The sequence below is a fragment of the Hyla sarda genome, chromosome 4 (assembly GCF_029499605.1).
Source record: "Hyla sarda isolate aHylSar1 chromosome 4, aHylSar1.hap1, whole genome shotgun sequence".
NCBI classification, from domain to species: domain Eukaryota; kingdom Metazoa; phylum Chordata; class Amphibia; order Anura; family Hylidae; genus Hyla; species Hyla sarda.
The window spans coordinates 368,897,912-368,920,069 of record NC_079192.1 but is presented as its reverse complement, the minus strand read 5'-3'; the positions used below and the strand labels follow the sequence as shown (position 1 = coordinate 368,920,069).

The 22,158-nt window shown below is 38.5% G+C and overlaps 1 protein-coding gene across 3 annotated transcripts in view; it reads right to left on the bottom strand.

Annotated features, from left to right (window-relative positions):
* The window catches only part of ATP10B (ATPase phospholipid transporting 10B (putative)), a 479,113-nt gene that overhangs the window by 4,613 nt on the left and 452,342 nt on the right, over nucleotides 1-22,158 (bottom strand). For all 3 annotated transcript variants that reach the window (XM_056516674.1, XM_056516673.1, XM_056516675.1), the window contains 10 exons: nucleotides 19,076-19,182; nucleotides 17,179-17,305; nucleotides 15,282-15,466; nucleotides 9,549-9,861; nucleotides 7,870-7,946; nucleotides 6,958-7,083; nucleotides 3,271-3,471; nucleotides 2,504-2,584; nucleotides 1,562-1,666; nucleotides 472-656 (listed from right to left, as the gene is read on the bottom strand). In XM_056516674.1, the coding sequence (XP_056372649.1) occupies nucleotides 472-656; nucleotides 1,562-1,666; nucleotides 2,504-2,584; nucleotides 3,271-3,471; nucleotides 6,958-7,083; nucleotides 7,870-7,946; nucleotides 9,549-9,861; nucleotides 15,282-15,466; nucleotides 17,179-17,305; nucleotides 19,076-19,182 (1,507 nt within the window). The remainder of the gene's footprint in view (nucleotides 1-471; nucleotides 657-1,561; nucleotides 1,667-2,503; nucleotides 2,585-3,270; nucleotides 3,472-6,957; nucleotides 7,084-7,869; nucleotides 7,947-9,548; nucleotides 9,862-15,281; nucleotides 15,467-17,178; nucleotides 17,306-19,075; nucleotides 19,183-22,158) is intronic.

Here is a 22,158-nt window from a genome sequence, read left to right as displayed (position 1 = left end):
TCAGACATATGTTCCCCAGCACAGCAAGAGATCAGGGTTAGCAAGTACAGGTTCTCTTATTCAGCACCTCCGTTCCCACTGTCAATCAAAGGGGAGTTAGACATACGCAAATGGTCACAGGGGTGGTGAATACATCACAGGGGTCATTCCGGGGAATGCTCTGGACACTTGAGCCTCATTTACATATTAACAAAAAGGCTTAAATCTCTTCAGTAGAAAGAACTTAAGTATAAAAAAAGGAAGCTTGAATCATAATGAATCTAGTCATATTTTATCTACACCTCTGTTTTCTTTTGCTGACAGGTCTGTTTTAAAGTCAATAGGCACACTGGAATATTTTTTTTTTTTGCTGTGTATCACCATACCACAAAAGTTTATGTAAATGGAGCCTTACACAACTCACATGTTATCCACATACTTGGACCATTACTGATCAACACAAATAAACTATATAAAAGGAAATATGCTTACCGTGGCAGAAGAGCCAGAACAGGTGTAAAAATACAGACCATATAGAAAGCAGGGTCTGACATCTGTCGTTCCATTATCCAGTATGGGGATGGCACTTCACAAGAAGTACATATGGCACTGTATGCCAACGAAACAGAAAAATAGGCAACAATGCTTCCAATCATTGTGATCCAATGTACTATTGTCTGCAATTAACAAGAAGAAACAATGATTGGCATTTACGGAAAATATAGGTGTTAAAGTATTAAAGAACAATGGGGGAGATTTATGAAAACCTGTGCAGAGGAAAAGTTTCTCAGTTGCCCATAGCAACCAATCAGCTTGCTTCTTTCATTTTTAACAAGGCCTTTGCAAAATGAAATAAGAAATCTGATTGGTTGCTATGGGCAACTGGGCAACTTTTCCTTTGCACAGGTTTTCATAAATCTCCCCCAATATTCTTGGTCTACATTTTCAGTTTTAGTGAAGTCAGATGGAAACAGGTTTCCTTAGTAGCATGAACTATCACTGCTTACGCATGATGTTTTTATTAATTCTCGTAATACCGGACTAATACACTATGGTATGCCTAGCACAGGGCCTCTGGGGGTGGTGCATAACACACTAGGCATAACACAGTATCAGTTTTTGCATAGGGTTACAATGGGAGTAACTTAATGTCTATTTTTCCTGGGTATTCCAGCTATGGACATATATTTACATTTAGAGGCTGACATTGAAACTGTGCCCGCACCATCATTGGTTGTAATCTACAAATGTTATTTAATATACAAACATGTATGTCCATGGAAACATTTGGGCATAACATGATTAGGGAAATGCCTAGAAAGAGGGTACAAAAAGGGCATATCTTTATTGCACCAGATAATATAAGTGAGAACCTATTAATGAGAAATCTCCACATGATAGAGAACTGAGAGTATTGCATATTGTCAGCAGATCTGTAGGAATCTATATTGGCTTTGAGTCAATTAAACTGGCAGGGTTCTCGGGTTTACTTTACGAGTCCATCTATTATTCCTCAAGAAAAATCTGAGAGAGAAAGTGAATACTGACAACAGACAAAAACAACTGCTACATCTAAGCTTACCCAATTTTTTATCTCAATGGCAAGATGGAGCAATATAGTAAGGAGGGCACAAGTGTTCATGGGAGTGCCAAATGATAAAAGATCAACCCCAGCTTTATAGTATGTCTAGAAAGGAAACAAAAAGTAAAAATTATTATTAAATCATTGGTACATAAATAAACAGTTTTCCCTTCAATATTAAATAATAAAGCATGGGTTCAATTGTGGCAGCATTATATATAAATATGTACTTATAGATTTGGTAACACTCATTAGTAACTATACCTCTAGCAACACCCATAATACGTTATGCCCCTAGCAACACCTAGAAGTAGCTAAGCTATACAACTACAGTAGGAACACCCATAAATTGCTATATGTATGTGAACACAAGTGCAGCTATACCTTTGGGAACACGTGTAGCTACATTTCCAGCTCTGGTTGCTTCCATTCATGTTTCAGACATGTTCCTACCGCCTGGTTAAATATGCATAGCTATACTTACATATTTAAAACTATAAAAGGGGTTATCCAGGAATAGAAAAACAGAGCTACTTTCTTTCAAAAACAGCTCCATATCTGTCCCTTGGTTTTGTGTGTGTGGTACTACAACTTTGCTCCATTCATTTCAATGGAACTGAGCTGCAGAAACACACCCAACGTGAAGACAACCTTGAATTGAGCACCAGAAGAGTCTAAGGGTCAGGCTGAGGTCTAGGTGGATCGTTCATCACGCGGGGAATAGACACATCATAATGCAGTGCCAAGTGCGGTTTCTCACATGAGACCTTGTTTTTAAAACAATGATTTCTCTGAACACCCAGAGTAAATCATAGCTTGTTGTAAGAAGGGAGCCTGTTTCTATTTCATGCTGCCTGTAGTTCAAGCAGGATAAAACTCCCAGGTTGCCTTAAAATATGTAATAACCAACATTCAATATTGCAGACAAAATAAAGTGCTTACCAGATAAGGAACAAAGAAGCACACAAGACTTTGGTAGAAGGCATCCAGGATGGCTATCCAAAATGTTGACATCTTGTATGACTATAATAAATAAACAAATGGTCAACATTACCGACAATTGTTACTGAAGATATACATTTCTGTCTATCTAGTGGAAGTGCAACCTGAAGCATTTGGGCTCCATGCAAACCCTGTACCAGGGCCCCACCAACTATATGATATTTATAATGCAGGTTTATTGTTATGTGGCAGAGGAAGATATTGGTCACTGTATGACTGCTGCCTTTGCACTCTGTTTAGCTACAATATGTCTAAACCATCAAGGACTATTAAGGACAGATGTTCAGAATGTGAACTTGAAGCATTCATGGACATAATTAAAGGTCAAAGACTGCATGTACGGACATCCGAGAGCACAAAGACTAAACATATCTGTCCTTAAAAAATTCTATACAGGAGTAGTAGCATCATTACACTTCAATGCATTGAAGTTCATTGAAGTCATCAAAAATGTTTTTTCAAACCACTTAAGGCCTGTGTATTGCTACTTGATAACTTAGTGAAAAGTATATAAATCTATTTAATTAAATATTAACAGGGTTGTTCAGATAGAGAACAAAAGCAATTTGCCTCGCTATGTAAAATTAATATGCTTCTTCAGGGACGCTGTTTGCCAAGTATAATCAGAATCGAAGAAAAAATATCATCATTGGGAAAGCTTGGGATGTGAATTAAAAGACCAGGTTTATTAAGCTGTCATAGTATACCTCACACTGCTGTCCACTTTTGTAAAGCTCTGGCAAATTCATAAGGGTTTCTGCCGATACATCCTTGTCCATAATTCCAAACACAAGTGGAGGCACCGATGTGAAGAAGAGATTAAAGAAGATCAGCTGCCAATAGTCAATCATTGTTGTACCCGAGAAGCCACAGAAGAACTGGAACCAGAAGAGGAGGTTGACATAGGCCTGAACAAAAAAAAAAATGTGAACAACATTATTCAATATTATTAGTTTCCTCAATTGTTTAAGCGATTGGTGGGCACCCAGACCCTGATCAGTTAAAAACTTTTTCTATGTGATATATCAAATTTTTTTAAATTATATTAGTAACACTTTAAATCTTTCCTTTTTTTTTAGACTAAGGAGTCAAGTAGGCAGACACTTGTATGTATATTTATATAGGTAAGACTGTCAGTTATTAGGTGAGAATGTCCCCGCAACTCCTAAGCCCAAAATAAATAGGAATTTCGATCAATGAGTTCCTCAGTCTCTAACACAGAACTATAAATATACTCCTCTCCTATAACTCTATACATGAAACTGGTAGATTAAACCATTACTTTCCTCAACTTGTACTTTAGTATAGTCAGGAAAGTTTTTTTCTTAAACAGCCTCCTCTAAAAAACCCCATAAAGAGAAAAATTGGTAAGATAGATGCTTTTCTCCAAAGTATCATTCGTCAAGTAATATTTAACAAAGAAATGGCTCATGTATGGCCGGTTGAAACAAATTTAATTGCCAATATGGACTTAAATGTGTATGGCTGTGTTGGTGAAATGATAGGTCATCAGATGATCGCACGTTCAACTCTTGTTCAACCATCAACCTATTTTTATCATACTGTATGTGTATGGCCACTTTATCGACCTGCTGGAAATCAACACCTCACCATGGGTTTGGAATCTGAAATCTCTGTTCTCAACTGGCTGTTATCACAAAAGAAAGCCGTGGCAAGAAAAATGGAGTATTACATGGTACCCATTGGTGTTAAGTCCTTTGTACATCTCTGGTCCAAAGCAAGGGATCTCCCTCTATGAGTGATTCCCAAAGTGGCCAATATTGCTCCTGAAAGCACTGGAATGATTCAAGAGTGCAGTAGTAGTCTCTGGGAGGGTGCCTAGTTTTTTTTTCTGAAAAAAGGGGGCAGTAGGTCATATAAATTTGTGAACCTCTGCTCTATACCATCTAAATGCTCAAAGGAAATAGTGTTGCTCGCGAATATTCGCGAATATCCCATATTCGCGAATATAGCACTATATATTCGTAATTACGAATATTCGTATTTTTTTTTTTTCACAGTACACATCACAGTGATCACCCCTCTCGGCTTCCAGCTTGTGTAGTGTAAAGAAGGCTCTAATACTACTGTGTGAGACTGGCGTGCGAATTTTCGCTTATGTAAATTTTGATTTATGCTAATCTTCGCATATGCTCATTTTCGCATACGCGAATTTTCGCATATGCGCAAATAAAACGCGAATATTACCAATATGCGAATTTAGCGAATATATGACGAATATTCGTCCATATATTCGCGAAATATAGCGAATTCGAATATGGCCTATGCCACTCAACACTAAAAGGAAACAGCATTCCCCTATTTGGCATTTTGATCTGGCCAAATTATATGAATGAAAAGCATTTATAATGGTGATTCCTGTATTGACTGGACTTGTACTAGAGCAATATTCATAAACATGACTCGGTACAAACTGAGAAGAATTGATCTCACTTCTGCAGAGCCATTATCCCTGTGGAAGAATCCTATTCATTTACAAACATGATGAACATGTTCACAAGTTAATGGGTAAGATAGCGGAGCCTTTATGTTGGTGGCAAGCTTTGTAAGATTAATGAGTTTGTCTTCTATTGAGCAGTAATAATACCGGAAGGAGGAAAAACTGTTTAAAGATTTTTCTTGGCTTTAAGTCTTTATCCCTCATTAAATATGAAATAAAGAAAATGCATCTTTATTTTTAGTTGCACTTTCTTTTTCTTTTTGCTTTGAATCTAAAGATGTCGGTATTCTGTCTGTGTGAAATTCATTTATTCAGATTAGCTTTATTTTCAGTAATAACTTCATTTGCATTATTAAACTTAAAAAAAAAAGTGCTTAATGTGATCTGCATCAGGAAAGGAATTTTACAAAAAATGGTTGTTAGGACAACTAAAAGCTAATATAATTTCATGTTATATCTTCACACATTTTGTTACATTAGCACTGTCTATAACCATAATAAATTATGTATTGTATATGCAAATTGTTAGCACTAATTTAATTTGATGGATGTCATAATCAATTACTGACTATACATAGATTACTCATAAAGATGCTGAAGAAGGAAAAAAAAACCTTCAGCTGGAAACAGCTGCACATCACCGGAGAAGGATTTCATACAGGTGTCTTTGTACTTATTACTCCTGGACTACAACAACACATAGATGACAAAACACAGCCGAAGTTTTGTTTCTAAGCTTGACAGAAAACAAAACAAAAAGGCATTCTCCATTGTTACCGCATTCAAAAATTGATGTAAAAAACTCAAAAAAAGTAGATATGTTGTTCATATTAACCAATGATCTAAGCAGCCAATAAGGTAGACACAAACGTCAGAGGGCACTTATGCTAACATTACATATGGACGCTTTCTAATAACTCATTATAGCACATCCATCATATGTATATAAGAACAATGAAATGTATTAGCTCATTTCTTTATGTTCAATTTACTAGACAGTAGGACTTTTTTTTTTTTTAACTGACTAGAGCCAGGTACTGAATGTTCTAGGCATTCTCTGTGACCTGTGCAGAGGCTATTGTGCAGGGAGAGGGAGGCAGATTTCTGCACATCAGCTATTGTGAATGGTGGTATATCTTCTGACATCGGATGAGTATGGTTTCAAATTACAATGGTCCAGGAAAGACATTTGGATGCTGAAAATATTGTAACCTGAGGTAAGTTGAGGGACCACTGTAATGGTGCCACATTTTACTGTAAACTTGTCGGTGATGATAAAGAGAAGACTGCTGGAAAATGATCGGTACAGAACTGGTAGTCTTAGCTTATTATTAGGCCAAAAAACTATGTTTTAGAATTGTTTTATAATATAGATCATAAAATGGAAAAAAAAATCATGAATTCATAAAAAAATATGTTAAAACTTTATTTAATCCATAGGTCATTTTCTTATGACACATTCCCTTTAAGATTGCAGTATTCCCTTAAATACTAAGCTCAACTGCTGCTGCCCAAATTTCACAAATGGTATGCACTTGCTTCAGGTGTTTTGTTTTTTTTTTTTGTTTTTTTTTACCATGTATTGGATAAATAGTAATAGATGTGATCTCATAAATTAATTAGCAAACAATTACAGTAAAAAAATAAATAATATATATATATATATATATATATATATATATATATATATATTTATTTTTTATTTTTTTATTTACCACAGCCTCTGCAACCACATTCAACTCACAACTAATCTACATGAGCCATGATACTAAAAGTAGTCTCTAGGTATAGCTCAATGTCATATGTATTGTCCTGCTCATTGTGACAGGAAAATCGCTCCTCTACCAGACTCCATTATATTTATGAAATTGTTCTTCAGGCCATGGGAACTGGTATACTAGTAGTGACATCTACATCTTATAGGAAGACATACCACATTTTTATAGAAGAAGTAGATGACCATTTTGGCCAGTCGAGTATAGCACCAGTGACCGTGGACGAGCAGTAGTTTCTTTAAATGCTTGAAACGTGATATGGCAAAATCACTGGACATAACCGCCTAGAAGAAAACGAAAATACAAGTTTTTCAATAGGAAAAATAGAGAAAGCCGCTGACAGTGACTCTACAATGAAGATGAAAGGGTTACATAAAGTTATTCTTCAAGAGGGCAGAAGGTGCTTTGTGCTCTTAAATGTTGGTAATTTCAGCCTCTGTGGGTAAATCTATCTTGTGACCAACTTATCACAAAGTTACACATTCTTCTATATTGTAATAATATGTGTATTACATAAATATGAAGTACTGTTCCCATAATTGCCCCCATTAAAGGGGTCTTCCCACTAGTCAAAGTTGGTAGCAAAGTTATATAAATCAGATGCGTACCACATACATACTGTATATGTAAAGGTGTACAGATATGCCATTTTTTTTCTATAAAGTAAAAAACCTAATGGATCTCATTACTTCCTGGTTTTGTGACCCTGTTGTTGCTAGCCAATAGAGCACACACTTTTCCACAACCCCCTTGCTAACATACAAAGTAGAGACTAATGACCAATATGTAGTTGAAGTGAGCATGACTGACCATCTTAGTGTATGCCCTAAAACGTCGTAATCATAGGGCAGCAGGGCAAAACAAAAAAGGCACATCTCCCAAACTGTGCATTTTCAGAAATATTTGTACATTGGAAATATGTTTAAATTCACTTAATGCATTTGTTCTGACCTATTCCTTTTTGTAATAAAACCCCCAATGCAGTTAAAAAGCAGAAAGTAATACAGATCAAAGTTCATGGAGGTTAAAAAACGGCATTTGTACATCAGGACAATTTTATGACGATTTACCTGCATGCCTTCTTGGCCGGAAATCCCAATCCCAACGTCTGCACACTGAATCATACTAACATCATTGGCGCCATCACCTAAGAGGGATTATGAAGATTTTTCAAGTTAGAGGTCTCCAAAAACATTTTTATGAGTAAATAAGCAATCTCTAGTAAGTAATTATCGTACAGCAGAAATGAAATAAATAACAGCAGCACAGCAAGGAAGGGGTTAGACTAAGTAGTGAACTGCTACTGCTGAGGGATGTCCTCCCAGACCTGGACTAAAGCGTCCGCCAACACCTGGACAGTCTGTGGTGTAACGTGGCGTTGGTGGATGGAGCGAGACATGATGTCCCAGATGAGCTCAATAGGATTCAGGTCTGGGGAACGGGTGGGCCAGTCCATAGCATAAATGCCTTTCTCTTGCAGGAACTGCTGACACACTCCAGCCACATGAGGTCTAGCATTGTCTTGCATTATGAGTAGTGTTGAGCGGCATAGGCCATATTCGAATTCGCGAATATTCGCGAATATATGGACGAATATTCGTCATATATTCGCGAATATTCACATATTCGTTATATCCTCGTTTTATTTTCGCGTATGCGAAAATACGCGCATGCGAAAATTAACATATGTGGAAATTCGCATATGCGAAATTAGCATATGCGAATTTTCGCATATGCGAATTTTCGCACGCCAGTCTCACACAGTAGTATTACAGCCTTCTTTACACCACACAAGCTGGAAGCAGAGAGGGATGATCACTGTGATGTGTACTGTGAAGAAAAAAAAAAAAAAAAAAAAAAAAAAAAACGAATATTCGTAATTACGAATATATAGCGCTATATTCGCGAAATTCGCGAATTCGCGAATATGCGATATTCGCGAATAATATTCGAATTGCGAATATTCGCGAGCAACACTAATTATGAGGAACCCAGGGCCAATCAAACCAGCATATGGTCTCAGAAGGGGTCTGAGGATCTCTTCTCTGTACCTAATGGCAGTCAGGCTACAGCTGGCAAGCACATGGAGGTCTGTGCGGCCCCCCAAAGAAATGCCACCCGACATGTGGACATCAGGCCCTCATACCACCCTCATGGAGTCTGTTTGAGTTGCCACATGCACATCTGAGGCCTGCTGGAGGTCATTTTGCAGGGCTCTGGCAGTGCTCCTCCTTGCACAAAGGTGGAGGTAGCGGTCCTGCTGCCGGTCTCCTGGTAGTGCCTCCATGCTCTGAATACTATGCTGACAGACACAGCAAACCTTCTTGCCACAGCTCGTATTGATGTGCCATCCTGGATGAGCTGCACTACCTGAGCCACTTGTGTGGGTTGTAGACTCTGTCTCATGCAACCACTAGAGAGAAAGCACCATCAGCATTCAAAAGTCACCAAAACATCAGCCAGGAAGAATTGGAATTGAGAAGTGGTCTGTGGTCACCACCTGCAGAACCACTCCTTTATTGGGGGTGTCTTGCTAATTGCCTATAATTTCCACCTGTTCTCTGTTCCATTTGCACAACAGCATGTGAAATTGATTGTCAGTGTTACTTCCTGAGTGGACAGTGTGATTTCACAGAAGTGTGATTGACTTGGAGTTTCATTGATTTGTTTAAGTGTTCCCTTAATTTTTTTGGAGCAGTGTATAAACAAATGCAGTCCTTGAGTTTACAACAAAACATTTAATAGTTACCTATAGAAAGTGTCATGACGCTCAACTTGTCACGCACCAGTTTGACCACCATACTCTTCTGTAAAGGTGTAGCACGACAGCATAAGACAGAACGACAATACTTGGTCAGTTCCAAAAATTTGGTCTCCAAACCACCTTGGAAAACCACACCTAATGTGGTCCCATCAATCACCAGTCCAACCTCAGGACGAGGCACCGATGTCTCACAACCAGCTTCTGTTTTTTGTTTTCTAAAGAAACAGCTCTTCTTTTTCTCAGGGGAAAACTTTTTGACCTCTTCAAGAGTGCAGTCCAAGATAGACTCACAGGTTTCCTATGACACCAAAAATAAAGGACATATTATGTGAAATTCTAAAAAATGCTTAACTTATGAATGACCTTTATAAGGTTGACATTATGACCAGACTCAGGTCAAGCTTTGCAAAAACTGCTTTTATGCCTCATACCAAAGAACAAGCTAAGAGATGTTAGAACATGGAAATGCCTTTGTTTAAGAGCAATATTATATATATATATATATATATATATATATATATATATATATATATATATATATATATATCTCAGTTCTTTGACTGTTTAGTCTAAGTTTGAAGTTCTTAGGACTGCAATGAATTATTACAGACCACAAAAGTAAAAATGTTACATTTGTTTTTCTACATCTGTACTCAAAACTCACTTAAAGGGAATGAGTCACCTATGAAATAAACATTGAACATTTATCTATTTTTATTTTTTTGAAAGGCAAACAACCTTCAACTTGGCTGCTGCACATTTGGTCTCTCCCCTCTCCCTGCTGGTGACCCCACACCCCCTTCCTTTTGTGTGGGGGAAGCATTTTCAATATCACTGTGCAGTGCCATTTTGTTGGTGTCTGCACAGTGGTAATGTATAGCTGTTACAGGCTATGTACATATTTCAGTAGAGTGATGGGTTTTCTACTTTGATTTTGCTAGGCGAATTTCGGATTTTGACATCTTAACCGATCTCATCGACATGCTGCAGAAAAGGACAGACACCATGACAGAAAAACAACAGACCACAATCCTATTCATAAGGCTTTGTCAGGTGCCAATAATGTTTGTTATATGAGGAATCATGCACAGTCACAATTGTCTGGCTGCTCATGCACATAGCGGTTGTGGGGCAAAAACGCAAATGGAAAATCTACATAAAGGCTAGCAGGAATGGATACCATTTTGTCAAAAGTCTAGAAATAACACCTACATTTTCAATTCTTTATGTGCATGGGCAACACAACTGTGTCATTAGGCCCATAACTGTCTATAGCTCTTGCAATGTTTTTCTTACACAGGGTGGCAATACTTTCAGCACAAGCACTACATGTATGAGTAGATATAATGAAATCACTTATTTCACAGTGATCCCTCAAGTGACAATAGCTAAGGTTACAATATTTTCTAAACACACATTTTTTTTAAACTTTTGTAACTTGAAACCCTATTCAACATACAATGCTACAAACGAGAGCTGCAAAATATGTCAGTGGCTGAAATAGAGGGCATTTTACTGGTAAAACACCTGTATTAATAAAGTTTATGCTCTGATTGACTGTCTAGTTGTGCCTTTCTACAGTACGGTGCGGTAATATATGTCCTATACTGTCTTATACCTTACCTTTTGGAAACCAGATAATGGCAGCTCTATGTTATATTTCTGGGGCATTGTGTGTTGTGTACAGGACCCTAAAGAAGCTCCTGTTTTTCACATAGAAAGTGATTTAAAGCTTCCAGCAGCTCTTTATGACTGTTAAGTGTAAGCACTTAATATTTATTAATCCTTACTTTTTCCTGTTTTTGGTTGGCATTATGGGGGGCTTTAGAACCAATTACCAGTATGGTCAATACAATATTTTCAGCTTACAATGGTCATCCTCGATCCAAATGATAATGTAACTTGAGGGACTACTGAATTTTTTTTTTTTAATATACAAATTTCAGGAACTTTTTTTTTTTTTTTTTAAGGTGGATGCCTGTTTTTATGTGTAAAAAAGACAACTTTTTGTGCAAACCCCTGTTGTAAGCAGAAATCAGCTACTTTTTGCCTTTCAACACCACCCTAGTAATTTTTAAGCAAGTGGATGGGACTTGGTGTAAAGAAAGCGTGGCAGCTCATGCTCTTTTCAATTATGCCATTTATTTTGTAGCTGAACTCTAAGGCCTGATCCTAGCTGGTGTAGAGTTCAGTGTGTGGCGGACAGGCAACCAAAAAAGTGTTAATTTAGGAGCAGATTACTCCACCACAGATCAGCTGAAGGCTAATGTGTAAAATGCCCATCTTAAATTACTCTGCCCCATTTTTTCAGCTGCTAGAGCATGTCAGTTGTGTAATACTGTGGGCAACAGAACAGGATGGTGGGGGCACAATTGCTTTACCTGTGCCATCACTGCGACAAAAGTGAACAATGGTTTACATTAGCTTAAAAGATCTTTGATAAATATATTTATCAAAAAGTTGAGGCATGCCTGAGACACGCCCAAGATCGTCAAGTACTTTGTGTGTCTCGTAGTTATCACTATGTATTTAAGCTGTCAACTGAAGAACACTGCCACATCACCCAGCTGTGCGTAAGCGACACTTTTCAAACAAAGATCTGCAAGTGTCACTTATGTTCTTAAGAATGTGTAACCGTCGAGGTTTGGACTTTGGCCTATTTGCCTTTTTTACGACAGGCTATCATAGAAGTAGGAGGAAGAATAATGTGTTACTTATAGTTGCCTTAAAGTAACAGAAGGCTCTATGTAAGGCCTGGGCTACACTGAGATTTTAGTGTAATGCTACTTATTGATTTTATAGGGGTTTCCCCACCAATCCTGGGAATAGAAGACAATTGTTCTCCAAAGGAATAGAGCTGCAGCATACATGGGGGCCAGTGGTCCATTCATACTCTATGGTGCTTTTACACCTTGCCAAGCTCAGGGTTCCTGGTGATAAGGGATAACTTTACATCTTGGAAAAAACCCTTTCACTACCGAGCTAAAGTTGCATTGCGCAGTGATAAGTTGGTTTATGTGCAATCTATCGATTTCAATGGTGTAATGTCCAAGTATAAACATAAATCTATGCAATCCCTAAGTGACAAACAGTATTGGGAGCACAGTAAAATACAGTAAAATGAATAGCGCTACATGAGTTTCCCAAATGGCTTCCAGGAATGGGAAATTGTTCGTTTTGACTCTCCAAAGAGAAGTGGCTGCACATACACGATTGCTTTCCATTAAAATGAATAAGAGCTGAGGGAGCTCTAATAAGTGAGAGTGAGATACTTGCTAACAAAACAAATGCCATAAGAATCTTAAAGGGGTTCTCCGGTGCTTAAACATCTTATCCCCTATCCAAAGGATAGGGGGTAAGATGCCTGATTGCGGGAGTCCCACCGCTATCACGCCCCCTCCCATAGGCTTGCATTGAGGGGCGGAGCATGACGTCGCACGGGGATGCAGGCGTGACGTCACACGCCGCCCGCCCTGTAGTCGCCGGTAATCAGTCCCGGAGCGAACACGCTCCGGGGACTGATTACAAACGGGGTGCTGCGTGCATGATCCCCCCAGTGGCGGGACTCCCGCGATCAGGCATCTTATCCCCTATCCTTTGGATAGGGGATAAGTTGTTTAAGCACCGGAGAACCACTTTAAACATGTAAAATTATACTTGTTGTTTCGGACCTAACAAAACATGACGTCTAATGCTACACTTATCACTGTCACATACAACATATGCACAAACAGGTATCGCATTGGCTTACTGTATTTTACAATTTGCATGAAAATATTTTAAACAAGTTTATTGGTCTTTAAAAGACCAGACATATTGCATTTACTATATCCCAGAATATAATAGTCATACACTATAAAAACATACTGTAGTAATCTCCTATATCTTAAAGTTTAACCTTTATTATTAAGACTTAAGGTGCTGAACCTGTCTGCTGTTAACTAGATCTATGACAAATATACTCTTACTAAAGCCCCTACATAAAAACACTGTTTTATATATGTGTCCATAGTATGTAGAATCTGTACTTTATATACACCTATATGTGATCTCTTAATACTGAAAAATAGAGTCTACGAAAACTGGTACTGTCACTCAGTGGACTGAATTACAATTGTTCTGACATGGTGACATGGTAAAACATATTTGTCCTAATATGTAGCCCCAATATTTGGAAAGGGTACAAATGATGGGTTGTACAGCCATAAAACTAACCAAATAATGGTGCCTTACACTACCTAAATATGTTTTTTTCAGTAAAAGAAAAAACTGCAACAAATACAGTACTTACATTATAAGGCCATATAATACCTACGTAATCAGGGGCGGACAAATCACATGTGCAGCATGTTCAGCTGCACAGGGGCCCGCCACTACACATGGGCCCTCAGGCACTGGCCAAGGGCCCCCTTGAGAGAGAGGTGCAGCTGGTGAGGATCCAGGACAGTTGTCCCGATCCCCACTCAGACAAGCGCTATTTTTTTTTTTAAGGGATGAAGGTATCTGATTCATGGCTCCGCCCCAGCACAGGAAGAGGACGGAGGCCGAGAGCTGACAGGCCTCCCAGGAGCACAGCGGCTGTGAGGGTAAGTTATGTCCCCTGTCCTGCCTCTCTTCTCACTAGCAGTATACCTGGGGCTGAGGGGTAGCAGCCCAGTGGGGTCACTTTCCCTGCTCCGGTGTCCACAGGTTACATTACAAGAACAATTTTTGGAAAAATTGCGGCAAAAATAGTGCAGTTTTACTGCGATTTTTCAAAAAATTGTTCTTATAATGTGACCTGTAGGTGACCTGTGGACCCCGGAGGAGGAAAAGTGACCCCACTGGGGCCACAACATGTGGACACACCGCTTGTTTATTTATCATTAATCCATTAAGGCAGTGTTTCCCAACCAGGGAGCCTCCAGCTGTTGCAAAACTACAACTTCCGAACAGCTAAAGACTGTCCGGGCATGCTGGGAGTTGTAGTTTTGCCACAGCTGGAGGCACACTGGTTGGTAAACACTGAGATAGATAGATTGACTGGGCATAGATCAGTGTTTTCCTACCATGGTGCCTCCAGCTGTTGCAAAACTACAGTCCAGGCATGCTGGGAGTTGTAGTTTTGCAACAGCTGGAGTCACCCTGGTTGGAAAACCCTATCTATCTATCTATCGATCTATCCATCCCACAGGGTGCCTCCAGCTGTTGCAAAACTACAACTCCTAGCATACCTCAACAGCCAAAGGCCCAGGAGTTGTAGTTTTTTAGTTTTGCAACATCTGGAGGCACCCTGGTTGGTAAAAAGATATCCATGTCCTATCTATCATCTATCTATCTATCTATCTACTGTATCTATCTTATATCTATCTATCATCTATCCATCCATCTAATATCTTTCTATCTATTTCACATCTATCTATCTATCTATCTATCTATCCATCCATCTCATATCTATCTATCCATATATCTATCTATCTCATATTTATCTCCTACCTGAACAATTGATGTACGTTAAACAGATACTTATGTGAACAAAAGTATCTGTTTAACTTTCTGGAACCAGTTGATTTAAAAAAAATGTTTTCCCTTTAAGGTAGAAAGTTAAGAGTAGACTGCTTGAAGTGGGGATGGCATATCAGGGACTTCCTAATAGTTGTAGTCTAGTGGTATTTGTGCCATTTTGCTGTAATTCAGCTGTCAATAAACTTGGCACCATGTTACCATATTTCAACATACCTTACTCTCAGTATTGATTGTAAAAACCATGTCACTCTGATCCATAAGTTGGCAAGAGTAGGCAATATTAACGGCAGTCTCTTGTTTGTCACCAGTCAGCACCCAAATGTTTATGCCAGCTTCTCTCAAGGCAGCAATGGTGTCTGGAACTCCCTCCTGAAGACGGTCTTCTATACCTGTTGCACCTTAATATGGACCAAAAAAATTACAAAATGATGAATGAAATATTATGTTTATGGTTTTCATTCATAAGTATTGGTAAACCAGGCATGGAGTTAGATTGAACCCCAGTCTCTAAGTACTACTAGTCCAGATTGTAAATTTTTGTGCATCATTGGATTCCTTGCCCCCCGTGGTTGATATATTTCCTCTAATTCCTAGCGCAGCTCACTGAGGTTAGCATCTGTCTTTTGACCTTAATGTTTAGAGACCTACAATTCTGCACCAAGAAGCGCCCCTATTTGTTTTTCTTTCATAATTAGAACAATGAAAAAGATTTACTATTGGGAAAAAATATTGACTTTTTTTTTTTATATAACGTGTGCAGTTTAGTGAGCATAAATTTAGTGATCATATAGGCACAGCACAACGTGGAAACATTCCCGGAAATTTGCATTACCCCACCCATGTAAAGGCGATATATGTGGTAAAATCTTCTTCCTTACCATACCCGGGAGATGTTCCTGCTGGCAGCAACGCTGATGATAAGCAGTTAGAAGGGTGTACCCCACTGGCCCGTAAGTAGTCCCCTTGGTGAGAAACCGTCCTCTGTTACACCTGGCAGTTTGGGCTGTAAAATCATGCCCCCTCAGAGTGAATGACAGCATGGGAAAAGCTCGCATCATTGCTTTGCTTCGTCTGTTGGGGGACACCTTTCAAACTGCATATCCTTCCCATAGCTGTTGGCAGGAATGTCTTCCAGGCATGGTAAGGAAGAAGATCTTTCCATATACTGTACTGTATAACATGTTGCCTCGCATTATGTATAGTAGAATCTGATGTCAGAACCTTTAAGTAAACGGATTAGTAGATTCACCTAATGGTTGCTGATAGCAGACATGGCTTTGCAGGAAGAGGAGTAGTCACCAAGAATTTAATTATAATAAAAAAATAAAATAAAAATAAACTTCTTTAGATAGGAAACTGGTTGTGGGAGCTTTATTGTATTCCCGTAAATTGCTAATGGTATTTCAAAGTAATACTTTGAAAGAACTTTTATAGTCAAGATAAAGTCCAAAATATTTGTCAGGTTTTGCTAAGGTTGTGCTTCTATTATATGTCTCAATATTATATATATATATATATATATATATATATATATATATATATATATATATATGTCTATTATATGTCTCAAACTTTTCATTCCAGAGGGAGGTGCACTTATGTCAGAGGACGCCGGGAGCACTGTGTTTGCTTCCAGGCAGATTATATGTAAATGGTTATATTGGGAGTGACTACTCTTTTGTTTGAGGCATCTGCAGGAAACAAGAAAAAAAATGAGATTGTGCAAGGAGTGTCATCAATCTGCTATGCGAACAATTCTGTATGCACTGGATAAGATCTATAACGTCTCTTTATGAATCTGGGACAAAGTTCCCTTAGCTTTTGGACCATAAAGTAGAATAACAATTATAGGAGAAGTTTATATTTTTGCTCTAAAAAATTTTGGACCAAGTTGCCATGCTTCAAATTGCTACCTTCGCACTTCTATCCTGGCCAGGAGTATTGGATTGTGGGAAAGGGAAGAGACAACTATTGTCAGCAGTATTTGTCCCCCTTTAGAGTAAATAGCTTGGTGGGAAATATGCAAAACCCCTTTAGGAAACGGCAGTAAGGTTGTCAATCATGTCGTATGGAATATATCCATTCTTATTCCACAGTTCAAGTAATTTACCAAGAAGAGTGAGATTAGTTTCCAGATGCTCTGCAGTTTCCATAAGCAGTTCCTCTCTGTTGTCAATTGCTGCTTCGGCTTCTTCACGAAAATTTGACCAACGTTCAAAGTCTTCCTCGCTCAAGACCTAAGGCCAGATGAAAAAATAAGGAAGATTCATTTTTAATGACCATTTTAATAATGGTCCATATAATCTGCACACATTTTGATAGCTGTCTCTACACAATCTCTGTATAGGTAACACAAAAACGCTAATCTAAAAAGCATGGTTTTATTTTAGACCAGTAAAACAGCCAGAATGTATTTAAAGGGTACCTCTTATCAAATAAACTTTTGATATATTTTAGATTAATGAATGTTGAATAACTTTCCAATAGCATGTTAATGAAAAATATGCTTCTTTCTATTGTATTTTTCCCGATCAGTCCTGTCAGCAAGCATTTCTGACTCATGCTGGAGTCCTAAACACTCAGAGCTGCCAGCCTGCTTTGTTCACAGCCAAACAGGCTGTGAACAAAGCAGGCTGGCAGCTCTGAGTGTTCTCCTTTGTGAACAAAGCAGACTGGCAGCTCGTAGTGTTTAGGACTCCAGCATGAGTCTGAAATGCTTGCTGCCAGGACTGGTAGGGAGACCCCTAGTGGTCATTTCTTCAAAGTGGAAAATTAAATAGAAAGAAGCATATTTTTTAATAACATGCAATTGTGAAGTTATTCTGCATACATTAATCTATAATATATCAAATGTTTTTTTGATGAGAGGTACCCTTTAACAAATATAAAGAAAAGCAGAGAACACCCTAAACAGATTCCCATCTAACAACTGGGTGGTAAAGACTTTAAAGGAGCATAGACATAGGCAAAGAGTAAACGGTTTCACAAATGACCTTGTGACCAAAGAGGGTTGAAGATGGTGTATGACACCCTTTATGAGTCCCGACCATGCAGTCATGCTCAGTTTTACAAATGGTGGCTCATTAATATTCAGCAAAGAGCTGTCAAAATAAACCAATGAAATCCAACAAGGTCTACTTTTTCCTGCTCCACTATCTAAAGTATATTAAACGGGTACTCCAGTGGAAAACTTTTTTTTTTTAAATCAACTGGCGGCAGAAAGTTAAACAGATTTGCAAATTACTTCTATAAAAAAATCTTAACCCTTCCAGTACTTTTTAGGGGCTATATACTACAAAGGAAATGCTTAACTTTTTAGATTTCTCTGATGTCATGACCACAGTGCTCTCTGCTGACCTCTGCTGTCCATTTTAGGAACTGTCCAGGGCAGGAGAAAATCCCCATAGCAAACATATGCTGCTCTGGACAGTTCCTAAAATGGACAGCGGAGGTCAGCAGAGAGCACTGTGGTCATGACATCAGAGAAATCTAAAAAGTAAAGCATTTCCTCTGTAGTATATATCCCCTAAAAAGTACTGGAAGGATTAAGATTTTTTTTATAGAAGTAATTTACAAATCCGTTTAACTTTCTGGCACCAGTTGATTTAAAAAAAAAAAAAAAAAAGTTTTCCACGGGAGTACCCCTTTAATGTCCAACAGACCTACGGTAGTACACCTGTTGTGCTTTTCCTGTGGGCTGTAGAATTTATAAACCATAAACATCAATAAATTTATTTAACAAGAATTGCCCTTGGCCTTAAACCATAGAACATTGTCTTTATCTCCTGGTCTAAAAACATTGAGGTTTTATTGTAGTTTAACAAATGAAACACATATTTATAATAGTCAGAACGATCAGGTTGGCTTTTCCCAGCTCAATGTTTATTTCATCTATTTCCTGGTTGTAATCTGTATCATGTAATGACACTTATCAGAAAGCAGAAATACTCTGAGTAACTAGGAACAAGGCCAGCAGTTACAGGTGAAAGGTCTCCAGAATGTCTTACCTTTTTAGCTATACACAGGGTTCTCAGACCATCTCTTGCATACCAATCGAGGTGCCGCTGGGTTCTTGACTGGATCCTCCGTAAATTTTTTCCCTCGCTTATATTAGCTTAAAATAGAAAAATAAACAAACTTATCCTTATTGAAGAGGTTGTTTACTTTGAACAATTTCTATTTGTTAGAAGAATCCCCTGCTGATAAGCTGACCACAGCATGTCCTGTTGAAACCCACTGCAATCAACCTGGCAGTGGCTCTCCATATATAGTGCCACCACAGGAGAAATTAAGTATTACAACTGTACCTATTAAAATAAATGTCTGTCTGTGTAATGTATAGACTCTCTTTGTAGCAACTAATTGTTCTGGCTAATAGATGAGACCATAACTTTGAATTACTGAAAATGTTTGATATTCCCTTCAAGTACTGAAAAACACTCTAAACTAAAAGTAATAATTTAGCATTATCATTTATGATTATTACAGAACAATACAGAGTTGTACCAAGGAGCTCTTTTGTCTGGCATAGCTCCATATTATTGGTAGTGGTTGTGCCTAGTATTGCAGCATACTGGAAATCAGTCCCATTCAAGTCCCATTACCAGTTGCTTTTCTGAACGGTGACCCGGCTGTTGCCAGGCAATAGAACACACTTTCCCACAATCCCCCTTGCTTGCATACACAGTAGAGAATGCCTGACAATTGTTACCAGGGGCAACAGGGCAAAACAAAGAAGGCACATGGAGGATTACTAAGTACATAGGGGGGATTTACCAAAACCTGTGTAGAGGTAGAGTGGTGCAGATGCCCATAGAAACTAATCAGATTGCTTCTTTCATTTTCATTTTTAAAAACAAAAGAGGCAATCTTGTTGCTATGGGCAACTGCACAACTCTTCCCTTACACATATTTTAATAAATCCACCTCTTCTCTCTCACATGAGGAATTAGTAGGTGCATATACATCTCTCAAACAATACATTTTCCGAAATGCTTGTACATTGAAAATATGCCTAATTTCACATAATGCATCAGTTGAGACCTATGTATATTTGTGGTAAGACCCCTTTAATTCAGACTGTGCAGAGACGTTTATGAATAACTGACAAGTGATCCTGAAAGGTTTCCTACTATATATCTGCTCCACCCCTTTGCTGTATAACATAATGCCTGCATTTCCTTTAAAGGGGTTCTCCTCCCCTAGACATCTTATCCCCTATCCACTTCAGCTCCACAGCCGTCACAGCCCCTCCCACAGTCATGAATGGAGGGGGTGTGATGGCTATGGTGACGTCACGAACACAGAAGCCCCCTTTGGATAAGGGATAAGATGTCTAGGATGCAGTACCCCTTTAAAGACTATGTGGGGGATTTATCAAAACCTGTCCAGAAAAAAAGTTGCTGAGTTGCCCATAGCAACCAATCAGAACGTTTCTTTCATTTTGCAGAGGCCTTGTTTAACCCCTTAAGGACCCAGCCATTTTAACACCTTAGGACCCGGCCATTTTTTGCACATCTGACCACTGTCACTTTAAACATTAATAACTCTAGAAATCTTTTAGTTATCATTCTGATTCCGAGAATGTTTTTTCGTGGCATATTCTACTTTAACATAGTGGTAAAATTTTGTCGATACTTGCATCCTTTCTTGGTGAAGAATCCCAAAGTTTGATGAAAAATTAGAAAATTTAACATTTTTCGAACTTTGAAGCTCTCTGCTTGTAAGGAAAATGGATATTCCAAATACATTTTTTTTTGATTCACATATAAAATATGTCCACTTTATGTTTGCATCATAAAATTGACGTGTTTTTACTTTTGGAAGACATCAGAGGGCTTCAAAGTTCAGCAGCAATTTTCCAATTTTTCACACAATTTCCAAACTCACAATTTTTCAGGGACCAGTTCAGGTTTGAAGTGGATTTGAAGGGTCTTCATCTTAGAAATACCCCACAAATGACCCCATTATAAAAACTGCACCCCCTAAAGTATTCAAAATGACATTCAGTCAGCATTTTAACCCTTTAGGTGTTTCACAGGAATAGCAGCAAAGTGAAGATGAAAATTCCCAATCTTCATTTTTTACACTCGCATTTTCTTGTAGACCCAATTTTTGAATTTTTACAAGGGGTAAAAGGAGAAAATTTATAATTATATTTGTAGCCCAATTTCTCTCGAGTAAGCACATACCTCATATGTCTATGTAAAGTGTTCGGCGGGCGCAGTAGAGGGCTCAGAAGCGACAAGGGGATTTTGGAGAGTACGTTTTTCTGAAATGGTTTTTGGGGGCATGTTGCATTTAGGAAGCCCCTATGGTGCCAGAACAGTAAAAAAAAAAAGAACACATGGCATACCATTTTGGAAACTAGACCCCTTGAGGAACGTAACAAGGAATAAAGTGAGCCTTAATACCCCACAGGGGTTTCACGACTTTTGCATACGTAAAAAAAATAAAAATAATTTACTAAAATGTGTGTTTCCCCCCCCAAATTTCACATTTTTGCAAGAGTTAATAGCAGAAAATACCCCCCAAAATTTGTAACCCCATCTCTTCTGAGTATGGAGGTACCCCATAAGTTGACCTGAAGTGCACTACGGGCGAACTACAATGCTCAGAAGAGAAGGAGTCATATTTGGCTTTTTGAGCGCAAATTTTGCTCGGGGGGCCTGTCGCATTTAGGAAGCCCCTATGGTGCCAGGACAGCAAAATAACCTCAACATGGCATACCATTTTGGAAACTAGACCCCTTGAGGAACGTAACAAGGGGTACTGTGAGCATTTACCCCCCCCCACTGGTGTCTGTCAGATCTTTGGAACAGTGGGCTGTACAAAATTTTTAATTTGCACAGCCCACTGTTCCAAAGATCCGTCAGACACCTGTGGGGTGTAAATTCTCACTGCACCCCTTGTTACATTCTGTGAGGGGTTTAATTTCTGAAATGGGGTCACATGTGTTTTTTTTTTTTTTTTTGCGTTTGTCAAAACCGCTGTAACAATCAGCCACCCCTGTGCAAATCACCTTAAATGTACATGGGGCACTCTCCCTTCTGGGCCTTGTTGTGTGCCCCCAGAGCACTTTGCGCCCACA